The sequence below is a fragment of the Astyanax mexicanus genome, chromosome 13 (assembly GCF_023375975.1).
Source record: "Astyanax mexicanus isolate ESR-SI-001 chromosome 13, AstMex3_surface, whole genome shotgun sequence".
Taxonomy (NCBI): domain Eukaryota; kingdom Metazoa; phylum Chordata; class Actinopteri; order Characiformes; family Acestrorhamphidae; genus Astyanax; species Astyanax mexicanus.
The window spans coordinates 40,712,407-40,735,299 of NC_064420.1; the positions used below are offsets into that span (position 1 = coordinate 40,712,407).

At 35.5% G+C, this 22,893-nt stretch overlaps 2 protein-coding genes across 2 annotated transcripts; one reads left to right on the top strand and one right to left on the bottom strand.

Annotated features, from left to right (window-relative positions):
- Positions 1-1,232: 1,232 nt before the first annotated feature.
- On the bottom strand, positions 1,233-7,743 carry lzic (leucine zipper and CTNNBIP1 domain containing). The gene is made up of 7 exons (XM_007246821.4): positions 7,630-7,743; positions 6,157-6,266; positions 4,177-4,312; positions 3,907-4,005; positions 3,718-3,813; positions 1,893-1,974; positions 1,233-1,664 (listed from the first exon to the last, which is right to left on the bottom strand). Exons 2-7 carry the CDS (start codon positions 6,255-6,257, stop codon positions 1,606-1,608), a joined length of 573 nt encoding a protein of 190 aa, XP_007246883.1. The 5' UTR covers positions 6,258-6,266; positions 7,630-7,743; the 3' UTR covers positions 1,233-1,605.
- A 240-nt stretch (positions 7,744-7,983) lies between these two features.
- Positions 7,984-20,986, top strand: nmnat1 (nicotinamide nucleotide adenylyltransferase 1). Its single transcript, XM_015605180.3, has 5 exons — positions 7,984-8,044; positions 9,663-9,817; positions 13,180-13,363; positions 15,590-15,717; positions 18,748-20,986. The coding sequence occupies exons 2-5, from the start codon at positions 9,703-9,705 to the stop codon at positions 19,143-19,145; spliced, it is 825 nt and encodes a 274-aa protein (XP_015460666.3). The 5' UTR covers positions 7,984-8,044; positions 9,663-9,702; the 3' UTR covers positions 19,146-20,986.
- Positions 20,987-22,893: the final 1,907 nt, after the last annotated feature.

Below are 22,893 nucleotides of genomic sequence, written 5' to 3' on the forward strand. Positions count from 1 at the left end.
CATGATGTTTTACTACTAACAGACATGGAGAAATATTTGTAGAAGAGTGCCACCTAGTGTTTAAATGTGTACCTGTGAGTTCCAGGTCCTGTAGATGTACCAGCATGGAGATTTCAGGTCCCTCAAGCCTTTAATTACCTGCATCAGGTGTGAGAGTTTATGAGTGGGAGGTAAATTATTAGGACCTGGAATAATTGGCCTAGTTTTTGGACATTTTAAAGCCATGCTCTAAGTACTTTAAATCATTGCTTTTTGGAAGGGTGACGCATATAGTCGCTCTTCAATGAAAAACAAGCATCTCCATTTTTGTTGGTTTTTAGTTTACTACATTATTAGAACAGACAAACTCTCTCCTACACTGTGTTATAATTTCTTGGTAAATAAACCAATAGAAATTCTCCAAAAGTACCTGAAATAAACTTTTTTTTAACATTGACTTCCACGGAAAGTTAAGAAGGTTTTCTCCATCTCTCTTGTAAAGTTGATGTTTTGGAGATACCTGTTTTTCATTGGACAGCTACGATATATAGTTTATCACATGCATCAAACATGTTCACAGCAGTAAATATATTAACATTTATAAAACAATCCATTAAAAAAAACCAAATGCATACTTTTTTTAAGGGTGGAGTTTTATCTTGTCATACAAAGCAGTAGCTTTAAGATTAGTACAAAAAGTCTATACAATATACATAAAAAGAAGTTATAATTATTGATTATTTAATTTAACTGCCATATACAATCAAATGGTCATACCCAAAAACATGCAATTCTGAATATTCACAACTATTGAAAAAACTGTCAGCCATGTTTGCTGTTCTTATATTAGGAAAAATTACCAATTGTGTATCAGAACAAATAAAAACATGAATAAAAATATTACCTTTGAATAATTACTCAAAAGTAATCAGCATATGTTTTCTATGATCTCAAACATCAAAAACACTCTACTTTGTTCACATTTCAAAATCAAAAACTGCTAAACAACATGTAGTTCGTAAACATATACTGGATGTAGAGCTGTGGAGCTTTCTTATTGGACAGTCTGAGATATAAGGGGGGAAGATATAAGTCTCACCCTTAAGGGGGGTGAGGATGGCAGGGATCACTGTATGGAGTAGGGAACCACCACCCCAAATAATACCTGGTCCTACTGTGGCCTTTTTTCCCCCCATCAATGGAGGGGCTGGAGAATTGTGCAATAATACTTCAGAACTGATTTCATGTGGTGTTTCCATTATTTTATACACTCCCACCATTGGAAAATATAAATTATACACTGTATCTGACTTTACTGTGACTGTGACCAGATACAGAAATACAAGACTGACTACAGTTTGAGTACCTAACTAGTGTGCAATAATATATATATATATATATATACATATTAAATAAAAACAGAAGCATAAATTCAACACATCACCCTAGAGCTGGAGAGATCAGTGGGTCAGAGTGTGGAAATAAGGACGTGATTTAAGAAAATCAGTGGCTGTATGGCACCTCAGAATTGTGATCCTCATTGAAGGACCATGACACTACATTAAAACACAGTTTAAAAATCACTCACAGCATTTACACAACACAACATCAGGAAAAAGTGCACTCTTAGGCCTGCGTCTTCTCCACTCCTGAACTAGCTAAAGCCATGATCTTATCCTCAGATCCTGCAGCAATAGAGAGGAAACAATATTGGTTATTAGACAATGGCACACACACAGAGACAGAGGGCAGATAAATATAGAAGTAAAAGATCAATTCATGCAATAGGCTATATGCAACCAAGCAGCAGCTGTCTACTCGATTTTACAGAGAAATAATAATAATAAAAATGTAGACAGGCAGTGTGATATTTGCCTAAATGCTGTAAAATAAAATGAGGAGTCCCCACTCACCCAAATTCGCCGTAATCTTTTCAAACTGGCTGAGAGTGGCACTGGCATTCGCTGCAAGAAAAGCTTCATCCTCAGCTGTGAGCTGTGATTTCAAGAAAACAAGAAATAAAAGGTGAGGCTGACTGACAGCTCGAAGACAGCTCAGCTATATGTGCAGGACCTCCTGTGGCCCCCAACTGGCAATTTCCAGCAGGATAATGCTCAACCACACACAGCAAGGGTTTCCCAGAAATGGGCTCCCAAAGGAGCTTTAAGACAGTGTGCCACAGTAATAATATACTAGCATAATAATACTATTACACTATTTTACAGTTACTTTTTATTATTAAGAACAGATACTGGGCTTTCAATATAAAAATATTTTAATATCCTAAATAAATAAAACAAATAAAGTACAACCAGCCTGAGACTCTTTGGGTTCGGAAAAAAAGACACTAAATATTTAACATACCTTTATAAAAAAAAATAAAGTAACAACAAATAGATGAAAGAAACATTAACATTATTTTTTTTTCAACTCTGGATATAACACAAAGGCACTTGCAGATTATTTTATTCTGATCATATATGAATATGCTATAAAACACACATTAGTTCAAAAACACACAGGTCCATATGATCAAAGACACAGATGGTTTAGCCATAGCTAAATATAACATAAATATTTGTATATTTTAATGTAACTGTCAGACACTCGAATACGTTCGCCAGCTAACACATCTCCACACACTCTCCGCTGTGTGTAGAAATTTAGCGCTCTAATGTAAACAAACTCGCATAGAGACCCTATGGCTGTTATCGACGTCGGCAAAAATGATCGCAGTTAAAAAATGATCGTACGATAAGTCGATAATTTAATTATCGTGACAGGCCTAATGAAAACCCAAAAATCAGAGTTTAAAAAAATGTTAATATTATATAAGACCAATTCATTCTTTTGGCAGTGTGGGCAGTGTGCCAAGACTGCTGGAAAATAAAATCTGCATCTCTATAAAAGTTGTCAGCAGAGGGAAGCATGAAGTGCTGTAAGATTTTCCGGGAAAACAAAACTGCACTGACTTTAGACCTGATAGAACACAGTGGATCAACACCAGCAGATGACGTGTCTCTCCAAACCATCACTGATTGTAGAAACTTCACACTAGACCTCAAGCAGTTTGGACTGTGTGTCTCTCCACTCTTCCTCCAGACTCTGCTCCCTTGATTTACAAATGAAATGTTGAATTTAATGATGATCAGTGATGGTTTGGAGAACCATGTCATCTGCTGGTGTTGATCCACTGTGTTTATCAAGTCCAAACTCAGCTTTAATGGAGGTGCATATTTAATTTTCCAGCAGGACGTGCCACACTGCCAAAAGTACCAATTGGTTTTATATAATATCAGAATTTTCTAAGTAACTTTTCAATGATATTCTACTTTTTTTGAGATGCACTTATATATGGAACCATCTGGGATGCTTCAGCAGCCTATTAGTGTAGAGCAGGATCTACAGGCCCAGCTGTAGCATCGATGGGTAAATGTGCTGCAGGATACGGATATGGATATGGAACATTTATGCTTTTATATAGGCACTAACTGTATCTCATCTTGTTTGTGGCTAAACAGGACAGTAGGGTACACTTTAGTCTTACCTGACTAAAAACCTAATAATTTACTCTAACATTGTAATCAATTACATATACAATGTTTCATTCCATTGCAACAGCTTCTTCTAGGAGTGTTATTTTATTTTTGGATAATGATTATGTGTATAATATGTATGTTATACAGTATCTGAGGTACAGGTAGATGATTTATGTGTGTGTGGAGGGAGGCTGCTCACCTTCTCTCCCAACTTTCTTAGAGCTGTAAGTATCTCCACCTTCTGCTGAGTGTACTGATCTCTCGGGAGCTTCCCCACCATCACATCACGGTCCATCTAAAGTCAAAGCACAGCCACGTCATCTACATTAAAAACAATAGAGCCCTCTGTTTACTCATGTCTACAACATCATCTGAACTCATACACTACCTCTGCTAGTCTTGTTCTTAACTGACCAGGCTGCTTCTTAGCAAACAGTCGTATAACTTCAGGGGTCTTAAACGCCTGGCTGATGGCAGCTTGGATGGCCTGATGGAAGAAAGAAAGAAAGAAAGAAAGAAAGAAAGAGAGTTCAGTGAATGTGTGCCAGAGTTACACCCCACCCATCCAATTCATTTCACTTTTGGAAGCACTGGGTATTTCTCTCGATCATCATCTTGAGCCAAAGTGACTTCACTACTGTGCATTAAAACGTCTCACCAACTGCATTCCTCCTAATTCATCAACCAGCGTCATGTTCCCGGACATCAGCTTCTTCAGAGATTCATTGAACTCACTCAACTGCTCCAACGTCTCCTTTTTAGTTTCCTCATATTCTTCATCATCCAGCTCCTCTCTGGAATGGAAAATTAAGTCAAGCAGTGATTAGTCACATCTGTGGTAAAAGCTTCCTAAAAAGATGTCTATATTACAGTGGTGGACAGTAAATATCTTAAATATATAAACTTTAAAAATATCTTACGTTTGCTCCATTAAATTAAGCCCAATCTGTCTTTTCGTTTGGCTTAAGCAAATCTTTAGCAATCATGATAGAGCATGCACTTTGTTTAGAACTTGTTTTAACCTGTTGGACATGCACTAGCTACAGTAGAAATGTTGGGGGTTTCCTTTACCTGAATAACCACATTAATATGGAATATATACAGCTCTGCAAAAAAATAAAAGACCACTTCGAAATGATGAGCTTCTTTGATTTTACCAAATTGAAACCCTTGAGAATATAATCAAGGGGAAGATAGATAATCACAAGCCATCAAACCAAGCTGAACTGCTTAAATTTTTGCACCAGGAGTGGCATAAAGTTAGTTAAAAGCAGTGTGTAAGACTGGAGGAAACATGCAAAGATGCATGAAAACTGTGCTTAAAAACCAAATATTGATTTCTGAACTCTTAAAACTTTATGAATATGAACTTGTTTTCTTTGCATTATTTGAGGTCTAAAAGCTCTGCACCTTTTTGTTATTTCAGCCATTTCTCATTTTCTGTAAATAAATGCTCTAAATGACAATATTCATATTTAGAATTTGGTAGAAATGTTGTCCGTAGTTTATAGAATAAAACAACAATGTTCATTTTACTCAAACATAAACCTATAAATAGTAAAAATCGGAGAAACCGATTCAGAAACTGAAGTGGTCTCTTAATTTTATGAATCTGTATTTTTATTCAATCTTAAACAGAAACTTTGCTTGCATGCAAACAGTTATATATAGACACTTAGTTCTGTGTTTTGTGTTTATGACTATGTGTCACACTAAGGACATTCTATTACAAGACGAGTGACACTAGAAGACAAGAGTCTGTTTTCAGTTGATTAAGTAAGAGTTTTGTTGCCAAAAATGATAATATACATTAGAGCCTAGTTAATTAAATTTTAAGACATTTTTATGTTTGTACGTTTACTTAAGTGGAGGTCTAAAGAGAATAGTACATTGTCTTATCATATGGACAATGTACTTTTTAAGCACATCAAGGATACCAGAATTAAATTAAGTGGTACCCAGGTCTACGTTTACTTTTACTGGAGTACTATTTTACCTTGGGCATTTTAGTACATTGTGTAATTTGAGTGTGAATGTTGGTGAAATCAAGGTGATGACAGAACAGCTCCTTCCTACCTCCCTCCCGGCCGCTGCGCTCCTCCAATGAACGTCGCCTCGCTTTGCCAAACATTCACACAAAGCAATCCAGACTGTTCTCATACAGAGTTCCCCAATGGTGGAACAAACTACCTTCCACTACCAGATCAGGAGAATCTCTCACTATCTTTAAGAAACTCCTGAAGACAGAGCTCTTCAAAGAGCACTTACTCTCCTAACACCTCTAACTAACTACGTTCCACTAACAGATCAGGAGAACCTCTCACTAGCTTTAATAAACTCCTGAAGACAGAGCTCTTCAAAGAGCACTTACTCTCCTAACACCTCTAACTAACTACTTCTAACCTCATTTCCTTCTTCCCCTCCTTCACTCCTCTATCCTATTTTTTCCCTTTGACCTCCTTTAGGCCCTATCTAAAAATGTTTTACCTTAAACTTCTATTACTTTGGTACTTTACTATTGTAAGTCGCTTTGGACAAAAGCGTCTGCCGAATGTAATGTAATGTAATATAAAAAAAGATAAGCAATAGGTGTAGAGCAATATAATGCAGTTCACCACACTGACTAGGTTTACTTTACCTGCACTCCTCTAAATCTTGCAGTTGCTGCATGAGTCGGTCCAGCTGCTCCTCCATGTTCTGTTTCAGTTTACCTGTTTCTGATTTCCCCCGGGAAGCCATCCTAGATACCTTTAACCCAAAAGAGATTTAGAAATAAGATTTAGTGTCAGAAAGTTCCCTACAGTATTCTGTCAGTCATTTTAACTCATGAAGTCCTTAAGTAACATACACTGAACCACAACTTATTACAGCATGGTAACAAAATCCTAATGCATGGCCACATCTTATTAAAGAGCCACTAAACCCTAAACCATACTTTTTCATGAATAGCTGAAATGTGTTCCTTTGAAGTAATGAAACATACCAGTCCTGCTTAAAAATTGTAATTTCCTAACCTTAAAAAAAGCTTTTATTGTGGTAATTTCTGTCTCTGCAGCGCCCTCTCTGGTTCAACTGTGCTATAGACGTGGATGATGTGTCTGCGTACTTTGGTAGTAGTCACATCACAATATGCAGATTAGTCAATCAATAACACCACCCCCCTGCTATCAGAGGTTCACTGGTGCTGCTGCAGCTCAGCCAATCAGCTCTCACTCCTGCCCCACCTCTAAACCCATACATCATCCAGTGCCCCGCCCAAACTACCTCTCCCATTATTTTTTGTAGCCAAGGGGGTTTAGTGCCCCTTTAAAGCGTGGTAATGATATCCTAATGCTAAAGTCACAAGAAAATAAGGTGCGAGAACAAGATTATTAAGTCATGGCCACACTTTAGGATCTCATTCCCATGCTTTAACAAGTCGTGGCCACACATTATTTACAAAACACAAATAAGCTGCCTACTGAAATGTATAGAGCTCTTATGGGTTAATTTACAGAGATGTTTTGAATTCAAGGGACGCCATTTAAATGGCTGTAAAGGTTTAATTCAGGTTTCAGTCAGGTGATATGGAGCAGTTCTTAGGCACAAATAGCTACAGGTTCTCCTCCCTGCCCTGTTTCAGTTTCATGCCCTGAATTTCTACAGCTATTAGCATTAAGACAGCTTAGCTAACACCCTAAATAATGTGTACAATTAACGGTTTACTGAGTTCTATTGTAATATAAAGTCATAATAGAGTAGTATCCTAATTCAGCTGGTTTTTAGAGTGTTGTTTCCTTATTACTGTGTCTCAGTAGTGTAAATAGGTAAATGTATGTGTATGAGGCTAGCTATTAGAGGTGGGTAAGTTAACCCAGGTCCAGGAAGTAAAAATCCATCCCAGGGTGGGCGGCTCTGCTGTAGCTGGGCTGCTCAGGCAGTTCGTACAAAACCCTGGGTTGGATTTTTACTTCCTGGACCTGGATTACCCACTTCAACGTTATCCTGCAAGTTGTCATGTTTTAACGAGTGAAAAACAAGTTATCATTCAAGTTATCCTGTTTAACGCGTATAAAACAAGTTATCCTACATGTTGTCATGATTTTCCGAGGATTAAACAAGCTATTCTCACCAGTTCTCCGCTAAAAGAGGTGCTGATTGTTGGAGAATCCGCTCCAGAAGTTCACAAATCTACTGGCAGCTAGCCTTCCTATACACAAAGCCAGCCCGACTGCGCAAACCGTGCGCAGAATTGGGCGTCATGAACCCTAAAGGATCGTGTTTTTTTGTATATAACTTTAATACGGATTTATTAGAATGAATTAATGCATAAATTATGTTAAATCTCTTTCCGCAGTAAAACTATTAAGTTATAAGGTTTACATTTTATGTTTAGGTTTAACGTATTAATTATGTATATTTGTTGGATATAGCAGTATGGTCTGGTTGTAGCCAATCAACAATTGCCTTATGAAAACAGGAACCAATCAGCGCTCGGCTTTTACAGCGCTGTCTGTGTGTGTAAGGGGAGTATGGCTGCTGTTTGGGTAAGTAATGGGGAAAGTAGAGGAGCTGGTGTCTGAATTCGTATTTAATCTGGTTTAGTGTGTAAAAATAAACCGGTTCAGATTCACTGCGCACACAGAAATATCAGCAGAACCCTTGTTTATAAGCTTGTCGTTTGTGGAAGCTGGAATAAATACTGGTTTAATAGTTTTTTTATTGGTTTGTCAGAGAAGCTGCTGCTCGCTTTCACTTTGAAATGTTAGGGTGTTGGGTGGGTGTTAACCCTCTATGGTAGTAATAAATTTTATATTTTTCTGCTTTAGCATTTTATTTCCCTAGGTGAAGGAGTCTGCATAATGTTGAGGCAAAAAACACTGCTTTATTGAGTAAATGGAAACAAGATATAATAATTAAATAGCCAATTATACTTATTAATGGGTGCCATTTGCTTGTTGTAACTCTTCCAAACTAAACTCACTCCTGTTACTGGAACTCATTCCTGTTACTGGCACTCTCTCCTGTTACTAAACTCCTGCACTCTTGTTACTGAAATCCGCATCTCTATAAAAGTTGTCAGCAGAGGGAAGCATGAAGTGCTGTAATATTTTCTGGGAAAACACTGCACTGACTTTAGACTTGATAAAACACAGTGGATCAACACCAGCAGATTTCATGTCTCTCCAAACCATCACTGATTGTGGAAACTTCACACTAGACCTCAAGCAGCTCGAACTGTGTGTCTCTACACTCTTCCTCCAGACTCTGATCCCCTGATTTCCAAATGAAATGCAAATTTTACTGATGGTCAGTGATGGTTTGGAGAGTCATGTCATCTGCTGCTGTTTGTCCTCTGAGTTACATCAAGTCCAGGATCAGTGCAGTTAGTGCTTCTCTCTGCTTACGACTTTTATGGAGATGTGGATTTCATTTTCCAGCATGACTTTGCACACTGGCTAAAGTATCAGTTGGTCTTATATGATATTCCAATTTTTTGAGACGCTGATTTTTTAGTTTTCATTGTAATATTATAATATACATTCTAATATTTTAAGATGCACCTGTATATTGTGATTTATACATTTTGGTCATCGTCCAGCTCTAAGCTGCCTTGACAGTGTCTAGATATTTTAGGAACATAAAGTAAAACAGTAATTAGCTTTTATTTCAGTGAAAATGAGTCTGTGCATGCAAAGTGGTCACCGCTATCAGGGTGTTGCTACTTCTCTTTTCTGTGCTGATTGTGGCAGTGTTTCTATATAAACTGTGAGCGCTATCAATAGTGCGGAACTGGCTGATACTGAAGGGCTTAGAGAATAATGGAGCATTTTTAGTTGTGAGAAAGATCCAGCAGGTTGTTCTGGTGCAGCATCTGCAGTCTGGAGTCCACATACTTTTTCCTGAGATGCTGAATCTGGTATCTTTATTTGGAGGGAATGTCTGTGATTGGTTGAGGTGTCTGTTGTTGATTAAAGCCACATACTATATAAGATTTTAGTTGGGAGAAGCTTTAGTTCTATAATAAGTATCTAATATCTGTGTTTTAAAAAGGCTTCAGATTGATAAATAAATGTTTTTATACTGTGATCTGTGTAACTAAACTGAAGTTTTCAATTACTAAGCATTAATTAATTGTTAATGTTTTTTTATCTTTTTTTCCAGGTGCAAAATTAGTTCTTTTCTAAAGTCTCTGAACTCACCAATGGCGCTGCAGCAGAAAACTAAAGTGGTTCTTCTGGCATGTGGGTCTTTTAACCCCGTCACTAACATGCACCTGCGTATGTTTGAGCTGGCCCGAGATCATCTGGAGGACACCGGTATGTAATATTTACTAAAGAGTAGGGGTGTGCCATGTTGAAACATGCACAGTAATATTATCAGAATTTGTGAAACAATAGAAAAGATGATATGGTATTTTATTTTTAAAGTAGTTTTTGTATTTGTTTTGGTTCTTACTGTGAAGCTTAAAGGGTATTTATTGGATTTTTAGAATGCAATTTAAAAGCATGCAATAAATATCCTGCACTTTAGTATTGTGCTACAATTTTTGTCACATTATATTATTTTTGTTCCTATTTATCAACCGGGATGCACAATGATATTGGAATTATATCGGTATTGGCTGATAATTGCTTCCTTTTTTTTTTTTAAATAATGTATTAGATTGTCCTAGATATTTCAAACCGATATTTGCTGATTTAGTTATTTTAAGCAGAAAACACTGGCTGTGCTACTTTAGAATATATTGCTTTAAGCTAATTTTAATTAGTTTCAATAGATGTGTTGCTTTATTTAAACTGTTAATTTAAAAAAGAGGGTTTAAAGCTGTGACCAGTCTATGTAAGAACCAGTTAGATAAATAACGTGAAACAAAACAGATTTCCCAGGGAAAAAAAAAAATTGTTTTTATACAGTGGATTGAGAGCTAAAATGTAAAATATATAAATGTAACATTTGTTTCCAACATAATACCGAGATGTCTAGTCTCTCTCTAAGTTATAAATGTATGTATCTGCATTAGCAGATATTTATGTCCCTAATTATATTTATTTTAATTTTATATATTTTTTAAATATACAAAATAAGTGCCATGGTAAAATTACTATTGTGTACAAAGTATGTTATAGACTTTTTTTAGTTCTACTTAAAATATATAATTAAATATATTATATTTAAACCTGTTATACTAAAACTTTAACGCATATATTTTGTTACAGTAGTATGTTCTCAAAATTAATACAATATTTTCAGTGTGTCCTATTATTGTCCTATTAAAAAATAATGCTATTTTAAAAATACCTCAAAATATTGTGCTATTATTTTAGCGCATATCACGCAGCCCTAATAATAAGTGCCTTTTTGTGTACTTAAGGGCTCAAGCACAGTGTCTCTCCACCCTGGTCCTGGAGGCACGCTGCTAAAACACAAACCTGCACCTCTGAATGGGCTGTTTAACAAGCTGGTTACTGGACTGTAAAATACTAAAACATGCAGGGCAGGGTGCCTTCAGGACCAGGTCTGAGAAATACTGCTCTAGCCTTGAGAAACTCTGCATCGTTGTTTGAGGAAATCACTTTTTTCTTTTATACTCCCACTAAAAATCACATTTCTTTCATTCCCTCTGGAGCCTGTAGGGCAGGGGTGTCCAAACTTTTTTTTGTTGGGAGCCAAAAGGAGAAATATATTTGAAGTCACGGGCCACACTCTGTAATAAAACAAATAATGAAATATACCACTTTAAATAATACTTTTTTTCCTGATTATTTCATTTACACGCCTGTTACGTTCCCCTCCGATGTAACTAGGGGTAAAGAGGAGTAACATTGGGTGTGTGATGGTGGATGGAAGGGAAAGACCAGGACAACAAGAATTGCATATTTAAACAATGAACATTTAATGCTTTTAAAGGCACAAATAGTATAAAACAGTAACATTTACAGGGATGAAAGTACAAACGTACATTAAACTATTAGAATTAGATTGATTTAGAATGGGTAGATATAATCTGTATTAATGTGCTCTCGCCAGGCGAAGGTGGACAAAGGACGGTGCCAAAGAAATGAAAAGAAAATAACAGCTTACCTACCTAGCCAGGTCTAACCTAACCATAAAGAAGAAAAAAAAAAACAAGCAGTGGCACTCGCCCCTTACCTAGTGTGTCTAACAGAGATTTACCTACGTGTTGTGTACAGTCTAACCTTTCCGCACATCGCTGAGGGCCAAAAGAGAGAGAGAGAGAGAGAACTAATTAGGTGGGGAAGCGTTTCTCTGCGCTAGAAATGCGCATCCTCTCCGCTTTTAGTCTCTTTTGCCCCGTTTTTCTGCGGTAGAAATGCGCACCCTCTCCGCTTTTAGACTCTTTTGTCCCGTTTCTGACTCCTAGCGTTCAAACTTTCAATCTCACATTATAAAAACCTGCTTAACAGCGGGCCAACTTTCATTCTATTTCTAAAATACCTCGCGGGCCGCTCCAAAAAAGGAAACGGGCCGCAAATGGCCTGCGGGCCGTAGTTTGGACACCCCTGCTGTAGGGTAATGTAAAGTAACTTGGGACTGATGTTCTAACGTAAGCTCAGACTGCACTTTTGTATTGCGCTTTCATTAAAACAGTATTGTAAAATAGTGCTTTATAACCCAACAACATTAATGCAAATTGGCCACAGTGTTCCATAATGAAAAAAAAAAACATATAATCAACATCAGTGACTGCTGCAGATCAGAAATAATTGGTGTGGTGTACCTTTTATCAATGCAGTGTTGTATGGCTGGGATATGCTGTGATGATGCGAGTGTAGGTTGAGCAGTAAGGGTGGGCGATATGGCTCTAAAACCATATCGCAGTATTTCAGGGTATTTTTGTGATAATGATGTTTTTAGTGATATGACAAAACACTGAAAAATATTCAGTGTATTTCAAGAATATGATACTAAAAGCTTTAGAATAATACATTTAAAGGAATTTGGAAGAAGTGAATAAAGTATATTTCCCAGAAATGACCCGCATTTGTGTCATTTTCAACTGCACCCCACATTCTATTTAAAATTTGGTTGTTGTCATATTTATTTTATATTATATACTATATATTATATATACTATATTATATATACTTATATTATTTTTGGCTTTGACTGTTGTATACATATGTAAAAGATGAATCACATAGTAATGTAATCCACAATGCTGTAACATGTAAAAAGAAACTGCTGTCAATTTTATATGTGATTTAAAATAATGAAAAAAAATTTAAATGAGTTCAAATTTAAAGAAAATATGCTACTAAAGGATTTCTACTAGATTTTGGATCTTTGAGGATTTGATTGCTTTCAGCAACAATAATTGTGAGGTCAGGATATTAATTAATAACCACCTCACGTCACTCAGGTCAATGCTAGGAGGGGTTTATACCCAACATTAGGCATGGCACCAATAGGTTCATGCTTACATATCTGCTCCAGAGTCTTCTATTCTATTGGCTTTACATCTCTGTCCAGGGACTAGACAAGCTGTGTGTTTATGTGCATTTGCACATGTGTGTCAGCAATAGGTTTTTTGCTACTTTGAAAGTAGCTGAATGAATTCATTAGAAGGGATGTCCACAAACATTTGAACCTGTAGTGTCAATACTGTGGAAACTGGATTAATGCTTGGATTAATGTGTTTATTCCTGTATTTGTGTAGGAAAATACCGGGTGGTGAGAGGCATCATCTCTCCTGTAGGAGACGCCTATAAGAAAAAGGGCCTGATTGAAGCCTGCCATCGAGTGGAGATGGCCAAGCAAGCTACAGAAAACTCCAGCTGGATCACTGTGGACGACTGGGAGAGTCAGCAGGCTGAGTGGGTGGAGACTGCTAAAGTTGTCAGGTGAGTCTGTTTGTTGAGAGAGGAGTGAAGCTGTGAAATGTGTGAGAATGTGAAGGTGTGTGAAAGTATCTGATGCATGTGGTGTGCACTGGGTGCAATGATGCGTGTGCGTTATGTACGCCAAAAAACACAACACAGTAGAAGATGAGGCATTCCTCTGGAAAGAAACGTCTTTTGAAGTTATTTATTGCTCTTATCACATCAAAACATCATTACTGTGTTTTTTTTATTTTTCGACACCATGTGAAAATACAGTTATGGTACAGAACAAGAGCGGTGCTGAAACACTGATCGAGTGATACACTGTTTAAAAAAAAAAAAAAAAAGGTATTATCTTATTACTATGAGTTCATAACCCTAACCCTAGTTACACTATTTCCAGAAATAAGTAGACACCCCTTCTAATGAAAACATTTAATCAAACAAAAGCAGAATAAACTCTTTATTTCCTTATGTTATCCTTTTGATTTTGAAAGAAACTATGAATAAGCAGGTGTCCCAATACTTGTTTTCCACATAGTGTCCAAACCCCATTTGTAAATGCAGTACTAGTCAGAGGTTTGGGATTCAGTGATTGAAAAAAATTAAACAAATTATTATAATAAAAACATTTTAGATGAATACTAAAGTCATGTGGAGTTATTTAGTAAACAAAAATGTGTTAAACAAACCAGAATATTCTTCAAACTAGCTCCTCTTGTTTAGATGACAGCTGTGAACACCTTGGCTGGATTTTCTCAGTCAGCTTTATGAGTTAGAGTCACCTGGAACAGCTTTTAGTTAGCAGCTGTGCTGAACTCATCAAGAGTTAATCACTTCAATGTCTTTTCTCTTAATGTGTTTGAGAGCATCAGTTGTAAAGTAGTGAAGAGGTAGAGTTGGTATACAGTGAATAGCTCTATTTGAGTAATGTTCTAATGCATATTATGGCAAAAACTACTCAACTAAGTAAATAAAAAATTACTCTAAGAACTGAAGATCACTCAATTCAGAGCATTTATTTGAACTTTAAAAAGTATCCTCAAGTGCAGTTGTAGAAAAAAGACTCTCATCAGGAACACCTCAGGAAAGGAAGAGCAAGAGTTACCTCTGTTGCATAGGATAAGTTCATCAGAGGTCTCAGCTGCAGGACCTACTAGTTAACAGCTCCCCAGATAAGATCCAACCCAAATGCTTCAGAGTATTAATGTTTTTTTTTTCCCTACAAGGTAAGATGTTAAATTTAAAACATTAAATGAGAGGGTGTGTCCAAACTGGTACTGTATAAGATGTTGAAAGTTAGACATTTTACCATTTAATGAAAACTATTAATTCATTTAGAATTAACCTGTTACTCATAAAAAATAGATGCATTAGACACAATGTTCAACATACTCAATATGACTGGGTAAAAAATATAAAATATAATAAAATATATATATATATTTTAGAAAGTGGCAGTGTCTATCAGAAGCAAATATGGGAAGAGGTTCACCAATCAAATTTCAAAATAGATTCCTAAGTGTTAAATGAAGACAGACGTTGGACATCCCATTATCTACAGTAAATTAATCCCTGTTCACAAGGCTGAATGCTGATGACCTTCTGGCTCTCAGGCAGCACAGCATTAAAAACAGGCATGATGATTATGTATTGGAAATCACTGCATGGGCTTAGGAACACTTCCAGAAATCATTGGGCGATCCACAAACCAACAGGTTATTTATATGTTAATATTTGTATATAAAGCCATGCATACAAAAAAATCTTGGAAGAATATTTACATTCATTTAAAAAAAAAAAAAAAAACATATTGCAGATACAGATATTGCACATTAAATAGTAAAAAGAAATCCTAACATTCTCTTAAAGATGAGTCTTCTTCCTTTTTTTTTTGTTTTTACCTTTTCCTTATTTGTTTGTTATTCCTTTATTTTATTTATTTTTTTATCATTATTAGTAGTATTTTTCTTCTTATTGAAAGAAGAAGAAGATGCCATGGTGGGGTAGAGTGGTCCCTGTCAAGGTGTACTTTATGTAGGATTGAGGGAGGTAACTGAGTCGGTGGAGTATAATAATGAGATAGGGGCTTTCAATCATAAATGAAAAAAATAAAAATATTTAATTATGACTAATTTGTATTTTGTATTGTTATACGTTTCCAAAATAAAAATTATAGGGAGGGAAAAAAGATGTCTTATTTTGGCCTGTTTATTATTTTATTACCTGTTTATCTGCCTCCATAAGGCACCATCATTCTGAGCTGCTGTCTGCAGAGCAGAACGTAGACGAGGCGGACACTGTGAAGACTGTGAAGAGAAGGAGGGTAGAGGAAAATGAAGACGCATGTTCGTCTGCAGATCACAACAGACCAGGTAAAGTTTCAAAAGCTGCGCACTCAGTGACGTTGTAATGTGTTGTAAGGTCAGGGTGTTGCTGCAAACTTTAACTGTCACTCACTCCAGCACAGGCAGCACTGAGACATGTGATGTGCCCTGGAGGCCGAGTGTGCACTGAAGTGCCTGAGCTTCAGAACAGGCTCAGCCAGCATTCCTATCAAATGCCGAGCCAAGCCATGTAGAATAAGTTTAATAGATTTAACACCGTGCAGTAGTGCTGACGGGAAGCGTACGGGGTCATGTGCTGTAGCTGTCATCTTTCATCTGTCATCTTGTTTACTCTGTGTTAGATCTGAGCAATGTACACCGATCAAGCATAACATTATGACCTTTGAAACATTTTAAACCTTTCTTTCCCTTTTTTTTTTTACACCTAATATCGATTTTATTTTTTCACCTCCGCTGATCATATTTAAGCTTGTTGTAGTTCTATAATCAAAGACTGTAGTCCTCAGGACCCTACAGGACCACCACAGAGCAGCTATTATATAGATGGTGGGTGGGTGGTTCTTAGCACTGCAGTGACGCTGGTAACACACCACTGCCATGCCAGAAAGACCCATTACTTCTGTGGGGTCCTGACAATTGAAGAACAGGAGGAAAGGAGGATATGGAAATGGACCAATAGAAATGCTCTAAAATAGCAATGATTTTTTTTTTTTTTTTTTGATAAAAATGTTTGTCTAAGCATTGTGAGTGTAACATTATTTTGCTGATTTAAGAAATAATTCTAGGAATGATCAGTCTTAATAAAAAATGTTTACCATGTTTAGGTAATTTGAACTCAAAATAAGCACAAAGGCATCACTCAGGGTATTCTGATTCTACTCTGATTTCAGTCTCACTTCACTCATTTAGAGTTTTAGCTTTTGATTATTTTAAGAAATCTTACTAAGAAAAACGTGCTGCTTACCCCATTGGCAAGTTGCAAAATTATGCCATAGAATTATCACAATTAAATAAGCAGCTTGATGACTTTATTTCACCATCTTAAACAACATAATCAGTGCGGTTTACTGAGTCAGTGAAATACAACTAAGAGTAAAAGTGTCTTGTGTTTTTATTATTTAAAAATCTATATAGTACTTACATACACATATACATTTTGACACCTTTCTATAATAAGTTAGAAAATAAGTTAGACATTGTGTTTTAGAAATTAGAAATAAATACTGACACTTTTAATATTTTACTTTTTTAGGGTTTTTATCATATCATGCAGCTCTGGAAAAAAATAAGAGACCACTTAAAAATTATTTTCTTTGGAATATAATCAAGAGGAAGATGGTTGATCACATGCCATCAAACATCACCAAGCTGAACTGCTTGAATTTTTGCAGCAGGAGTGGCATAAAGTTATCCAAAATCAGTGTGTAAGACTGGTGGAGGAGAACATGCCAAGATGCATGAAAACTGTGATTAAAAACCAGGTTTATTCCACTAATTATTGATTTCTGAACTCTTAAAACTTTCTGAATATTATCTTGTTTTCTTTGCATTATTTAAGGTCTGAATGCTCTGCATCTTTTTTGTTATTTCAGTTATTTTTCATTTCTGCAAATAAAGGCTCTAGATGACAATATTTTTATTTGGAATTTGGGAGAAATGTTGTCTGTAGTTTATAGAATAAAAGAACAATGTTCATTTTACTCAAACATTTACCTATAAATAGCAAAATCAAAAAACCTGATTTAGAAACTGAAGTGGTCTCTTAATTTTTTTCTAGAGCTGTATATCATTTCTCTTGCATATATTGAGATTTATGAGTTTTTAGTCATATCACTTAGTCCTACTCTGTATCCAAAAATATCAGTACTGTAGCATAAGTGTCTAACACTGTAAAGTAATGATCTCCTCACTAGTCTTGAACAGGTACAGGGCTTTGTTTCAGCTAAATGTGTTCTTACTTAAGCTTAAACTGCCTGTGGGCAAATGCAGGTGTTTTGTGATTTATGACCATTGTAAAAAGAGCTTGAATTATTTGTTCTTCAAGAGCTTGCCCTCATGCTCTTGTACTTTGAAGTTGTATAAGAGCTGTATAAATGCAGAGGTTTTACACTTATCTTATTCAACGGCAATGAACCAAAGCAGGAGAACAGGTTCTTGTAGAACAGCTAATTGGAGCTTGCTGGAGCTATAAGTCATAAATTGCTTTACACTGTGGAGTATCAACAAAAACAATGAAAACAAAACAGGCTCTGTTTGCAGTGCAGATTAGTTATATTTAATATAATATAATGGAAGTGAGTGATGACTCAGACACAGCATTGCTGCTGGAGTTTTTAAACCCCTCCAGAGACTATACAGTTCTTAGAATGACCCACCAACCAAATAATAATAGCTGCTCTGTGGGGTCCTGAACATTAAAGAAATACTAAGTGCTCATATACAGCTCTGTAAATAAATAGGAGACCACTTAAAAAGATGAGTTTCTTTGAACTTTTTACCAAATTTACCAACCTTTACCAAATTTAAAACCTTTGAAATATAATCCAGAGGAAGATGGATGATCACAAACCATCAAACCAAACTGAATTGCTTGAATTTTTGCACCAGGAGTAAAGCAGCATAAAGTTATCCAAAAGCAGTGTGTAAGACTGGTGGAGGAAAACATGCCAAGATGCATGAAAACTTTGATTAATAACCATATTGATTTGTGATCTCTTAAAACTTTATGAATATGAACTTATTTTCTTTGCATTATTTGAGGTCTGAAAGCTCTGCATATTTTTTGTTATTTCAAACACTTCTTATTTTCTGCAAATAAATGCTCTAAATGACAATTTTTTTATTTGGAATTTGGGAGAAATGTTGTTCGTAGTTTATAGAATAAAACAACAATGTTCACTTTACTCAAACATAAACCTATAAATAGCAAAATCAGATAGAATGATTCAGAAACTGAAGTGCTCTCTTGATTTTTTTTCAGAGCTGTAGGCTCAGTGAAGCTGATACTAACGCCATTATAAAATTTACTAATTAAAAACATGTTTTTTGTATATAAAGGAGCTCCTGAGCTGAAGCTGCTCTGTGGAGCTGACGTGCTGGAGTCCTTTAGCGTGCCCAACCTGTGGAAGCCGGAGGACATTGAGGAGATTGTGGGCCGTTATGGGCTGGTGTGCGTCACCAGGGGAGGCTGTGATGCTGAGAAGTTTGTCAACCAATCAGACGTGCTGTTTCAGCACCGCAAGAACATCCACATCGTCCGAGAGTGGGTGACCAACGACATCTCAGCAACTCACGTGAGACGCTCGCTGCGCAGGGGCCGGAGCGTGCGCTACCTCCTGCCTGACCGCGTGCTGGACTACATCCAGGATCGCTGCCTGTACAGTGCAGAGAGCGAGAAGAAATATACTGATGTCATCCTCGCTCCGTTCCAGAGGTACACCAAAAACACAGAATGAGCCTCGGCTCTAATGCTGCGGGACTGAAACATTTTATACTGCCTGCGTGCGTGAGAAGGGGCTATCGAATATTAAAACACTGCGACGCTGTGCCTTATCTAAAGCAGTGATTCTAAAACATGTTTTGTGGAGTTCCACAGTTCTCTATTTTAGGGCCTATGATGTTAGGAATTGTAGTACTGTATTTATGATGCAGGGTCTATTGGGATAAACACTGAACAAAAACATTGTTTATGAGCTATGAACAGGTGAAGCATTTATACTTTTTGATTTTTTAAGTAAATTCTGAGGTCCACCTTGAGAAGCTTAGAGTACCACAGGGGGTACATATACTACAATCTGAGAACCTCTAATCTAGAGGTTTATTTACCAAAGCATTAATATTTCCTTTTTTAGCTTAAATTTGTACGTTAATTTATTTTATCATTCAAAACACTGCCACATGTACCGCTTCTTCAGGAAATCATAATCAAAATAGGTCAAGAAATCAATTATATATTTTTTTCCAGGTGTTTTTTTAACAGAACAAATAGAAGACACTGAAATAAATCTAACAGCTAGTTTAGTAAAAGTTAGTTAAAGTACTGTTAAATCAAAATATTTTATGCTGACCCTGGAACTGAACATCAAATTAAACCTGGAAATATATGCATCACCATAACTAGTGCATACATGCATGCTAGCTGTGTACAAATGGCAAACAATACTGCTTAAATAATGTCAGCAATGTTTGCCATTGGCTTCTTATATTTGCTGTATTAAAAATGCATAAAGAGACATTTATATGAAATGGGATGGTTTGGTATATTGTTGCTTAATTAAGTTAAATCAGATGAACAGTTTTTTTTTTGTTACTTTTTGCCACTTTGTACTGTATTTCTGTTTACCTGCCTCAAATCTAAAGTGATCTGGATCTTCGATAAAATAATGTTGCTGTTGGACAAAATAAAATGAATTTTTTACATTTGCCATAATGTGAATCTGGTAATAGTTACATTCTGTTACAATTCTGACCAATAGAAATACCAAAATTACATGGAATTAAATATTTTGCATTGCGTTTGACTTAAATGATTTCCTATAAAGCTGCCTTTTGGGATAATGAATGTTTTTTGTTATAATATGAACAGATTTGGCTGATTAGATTTGGGGTAGTTTCTGCAGACTAGGTATAAGAAACTTCTATTGTAGTATATTTTTAGGGGAAATTTTGATATTCATGGATTTGCTGCAAAACAGAGCATTGTGTTAAGAGAAATGTGAATGAGAATGGTACAAATGTTTATCTTCTTTTCACTAGGATAAAGATTTGTATAAAAAAATATATATAACACCCTGATGCAAGTAAAGGTTTGAGGAGCTGTAACAGTCACAAAAAGCACCAGCAGTGCAACATTAAAATAATAAATAAATAAAATACTAAATACTTAAATAAAATCAACTGACTGTAGAGCAGTACAGCGTGTGAATTTAGTTTAACAGGTTTGCAGTGATTTGTGCGGTTTGAAGATAGAAGAGCTCCACAGTATGCTCAGAGACCTATCAGTGGTGTAGTTTACCATGATAACATACAATATTGCTGTATGAAAAGTACTTTGCTAGATGCTAGATAAACATTCCATATATTTTTTTAATTGTGGCACTTAAACATATATGTTTTTGCTATGTCTGTTATTTATGTAGAGACTGCAGTATAGAATTTACAATATGGATATTTTTAAGGGTTTTTAATAGATCTGCTATTGGAGAACCTTTGAAAAAGAAAAGAGTGTAAAGAGCAAACTTGATTTTGGTTTGCTATCTTTGTAATACTAACAATAAAACAAGGAATTTAAAGAAAATTGACACACTGACCTTCTCAATTTCTTATCTTTTTCTCTTACATAGTATGATTTCATTTGCATACACAGAAATATTTCAGAGATTGCATACCTTGTTTGGGTTCTCTTGTAGCCAAAAAAAAAGATAAACAAGAAATTCTTCAGGTGGGTCATCTGAGTACGGCGGTGATCATCAGATGATTTGTTGCTGTTTGTAGCTACAGAGCTTCTAGCTCATGTTTAATCAGCTAGCTCTCTTCTTTCACACGTTTCATTGTGATTAACAGCCAATCAGAAATCCCCTCATTTTTCTTTTGTGTTTTGTTAATATTTTTTATGTAATTAACTGTAGATGTTTGATATCTTTTTCCTGCATTTCTTTTATCTGAGACCTGCGGTTCATTTTTCCTATTGTAATGGACATGGATTTGCTTTAGCTCAGTATGGAGACAATAGAAGCAATATTAAATTAAACAAGTTAATTAATTGTTTAATATGTAGCAAGTGTCTTCAGTCTCTTGAAAATAAATCACCTACTTTTCAGTAAAGATTGAAAAGTGAACAGTCCTCTATATTTGTAATAATGTGCTTATTAAGAACTCATAAATATTGAATAACATACACAGTGGCTTGTATAAAATTTAAACAACTACATTGCAGTACTCTCCAAACCATCACTGATTGGTGGAAACTTCACACTAGACTTCAAGCAGTATGGACTGTGTGTTTCTCCACTCTTCCTCCAGACTCTGCTCCCTTGATTTACAAATGAAATGTGAAATTTACTGATGATCAGTGATGGTTTGGAGAGACATGTCATCTGCTGGTGTTGATCCACTGTGATATATGTTTTTTTTTTTTTTTTTTTCGGAAAATCTTACAGCACTTCATGCTTCCCTCTGCTGACAACTTTTATGGAGATGCAGATTTCATTTTCCAGCAGGACTTGGCACACTGCCCACACTGCCAAAAGTACCAATCTGTCTTATATAATATTCTAATTTAAAATTTAACACTGATTTTTAGATTTACATTGACTGTATAAATAAAAGTAATAAAGGCTTAAAATAGATCACTCTGTGTGTAATACATCTGTAAAATATGTTTCACATTTTGAACTGAACTACTGAAATAAAGTAACTTTTCAATTATATGCTTTTTTTATTTAGAGTATAGGGGAATGGGATTGAATCTGTGTGTAACCCCAGATGTTAGATGCAAAATTCAACATGTTCCTTTATGTTACTTATTTGATAACTTCGTGTCCTCTGTAGTCAAAAACTGTACTTGCTGCTTATCTTTTTTTAACCAGTTTAAATTCTGAGGAAACAGAGAGCTGAAAGAATTTTATTCAGAATTGAGGAACAAGTTTATGGAAATATTTTACAGCATACAGATCAGATTGTTTGTGATCAGATTAGTCATTTTGCCTTTTATATTCATAAAATGATTAAAAAAAATAATAATACAAAATGTATTGATTATAAGTATTATTGTGTGTGTTTTTTTACAGATATTGAGAGTTTTTCTAAAGTAATATTAGTATAATTATTTTCAATTATGTTATTAAAGGGCAGTATTGAAAATCATAGCATTTAATGTTTATGCAAAACACTTTTTGCTACAAGCTTTGTAACAACTCTGTTTAACCCTTTTATAATATAAACCCATTTAATGTTTAACCTCCTGGAAACAAAAAAAATATTGACAAAATATTTGCGCTTAATATTTATTTATTTTTTTATATAATTTAAAGTGAAAATAGATGTATAACATAATATAATTTATATAGTTATATAGTTTAACCCCAGGCCGTTATAGCTTTATAAAACATTTTACAAATCAATATCTAATACAAAATATTGAGATCACTATGACATATACTTCTATAATCTTAAAACAGCCTAACCTAACAAAGCCATACTTCA

Excerpts from the sequence above, each read along its gene's own strand:
- lzic (XM_007246821.4), bottom strand. The coding sequence starts at position 6,257 with ATGGCTTCCCGGGGGAAATCAGAAACAGGTAAACTGAAACAGAACATG. Across the intron at positions 4,313-6,156 it reads CAAGATTTAGAGGAGTGCAG|AGAGGAGCTGGATGATGAAG; the intron begins GTAAAGTAAACC and ends TTTCCATTCCAG. Across the intron at positions 3,814-3,906 it reads TAAGAACAAGACTAGCAGAG|ATGGACCGTGATGTGATGGT; the intron begins GTAGTGTATGAG and ends CTTTGACTTTAG.
- nmnat1 (XM_015605180.3), top strand. The coding sequence starts at position 9,703 with ATGGCGCTGCAGCAGAAAACTAAAGTGGTTCTTCTGGCATGTGGGTCT. Across the intron at positions 13,364-15,589 it reads GAGACTGCTAAAGTTGTCAG|GCACCATCATTCTGAGCTGC; the intron begins GTGAGTCTGTTT and ends TGCCTCCATAAG. Across the intron at positions 15,718-18,747 it reads TGCAGATCACAACAGACCAG|GAGCTCCTGAGCTGAAGCTG; the intron begins GTAAAGTTTCAA and ends TTGTATATAAAG.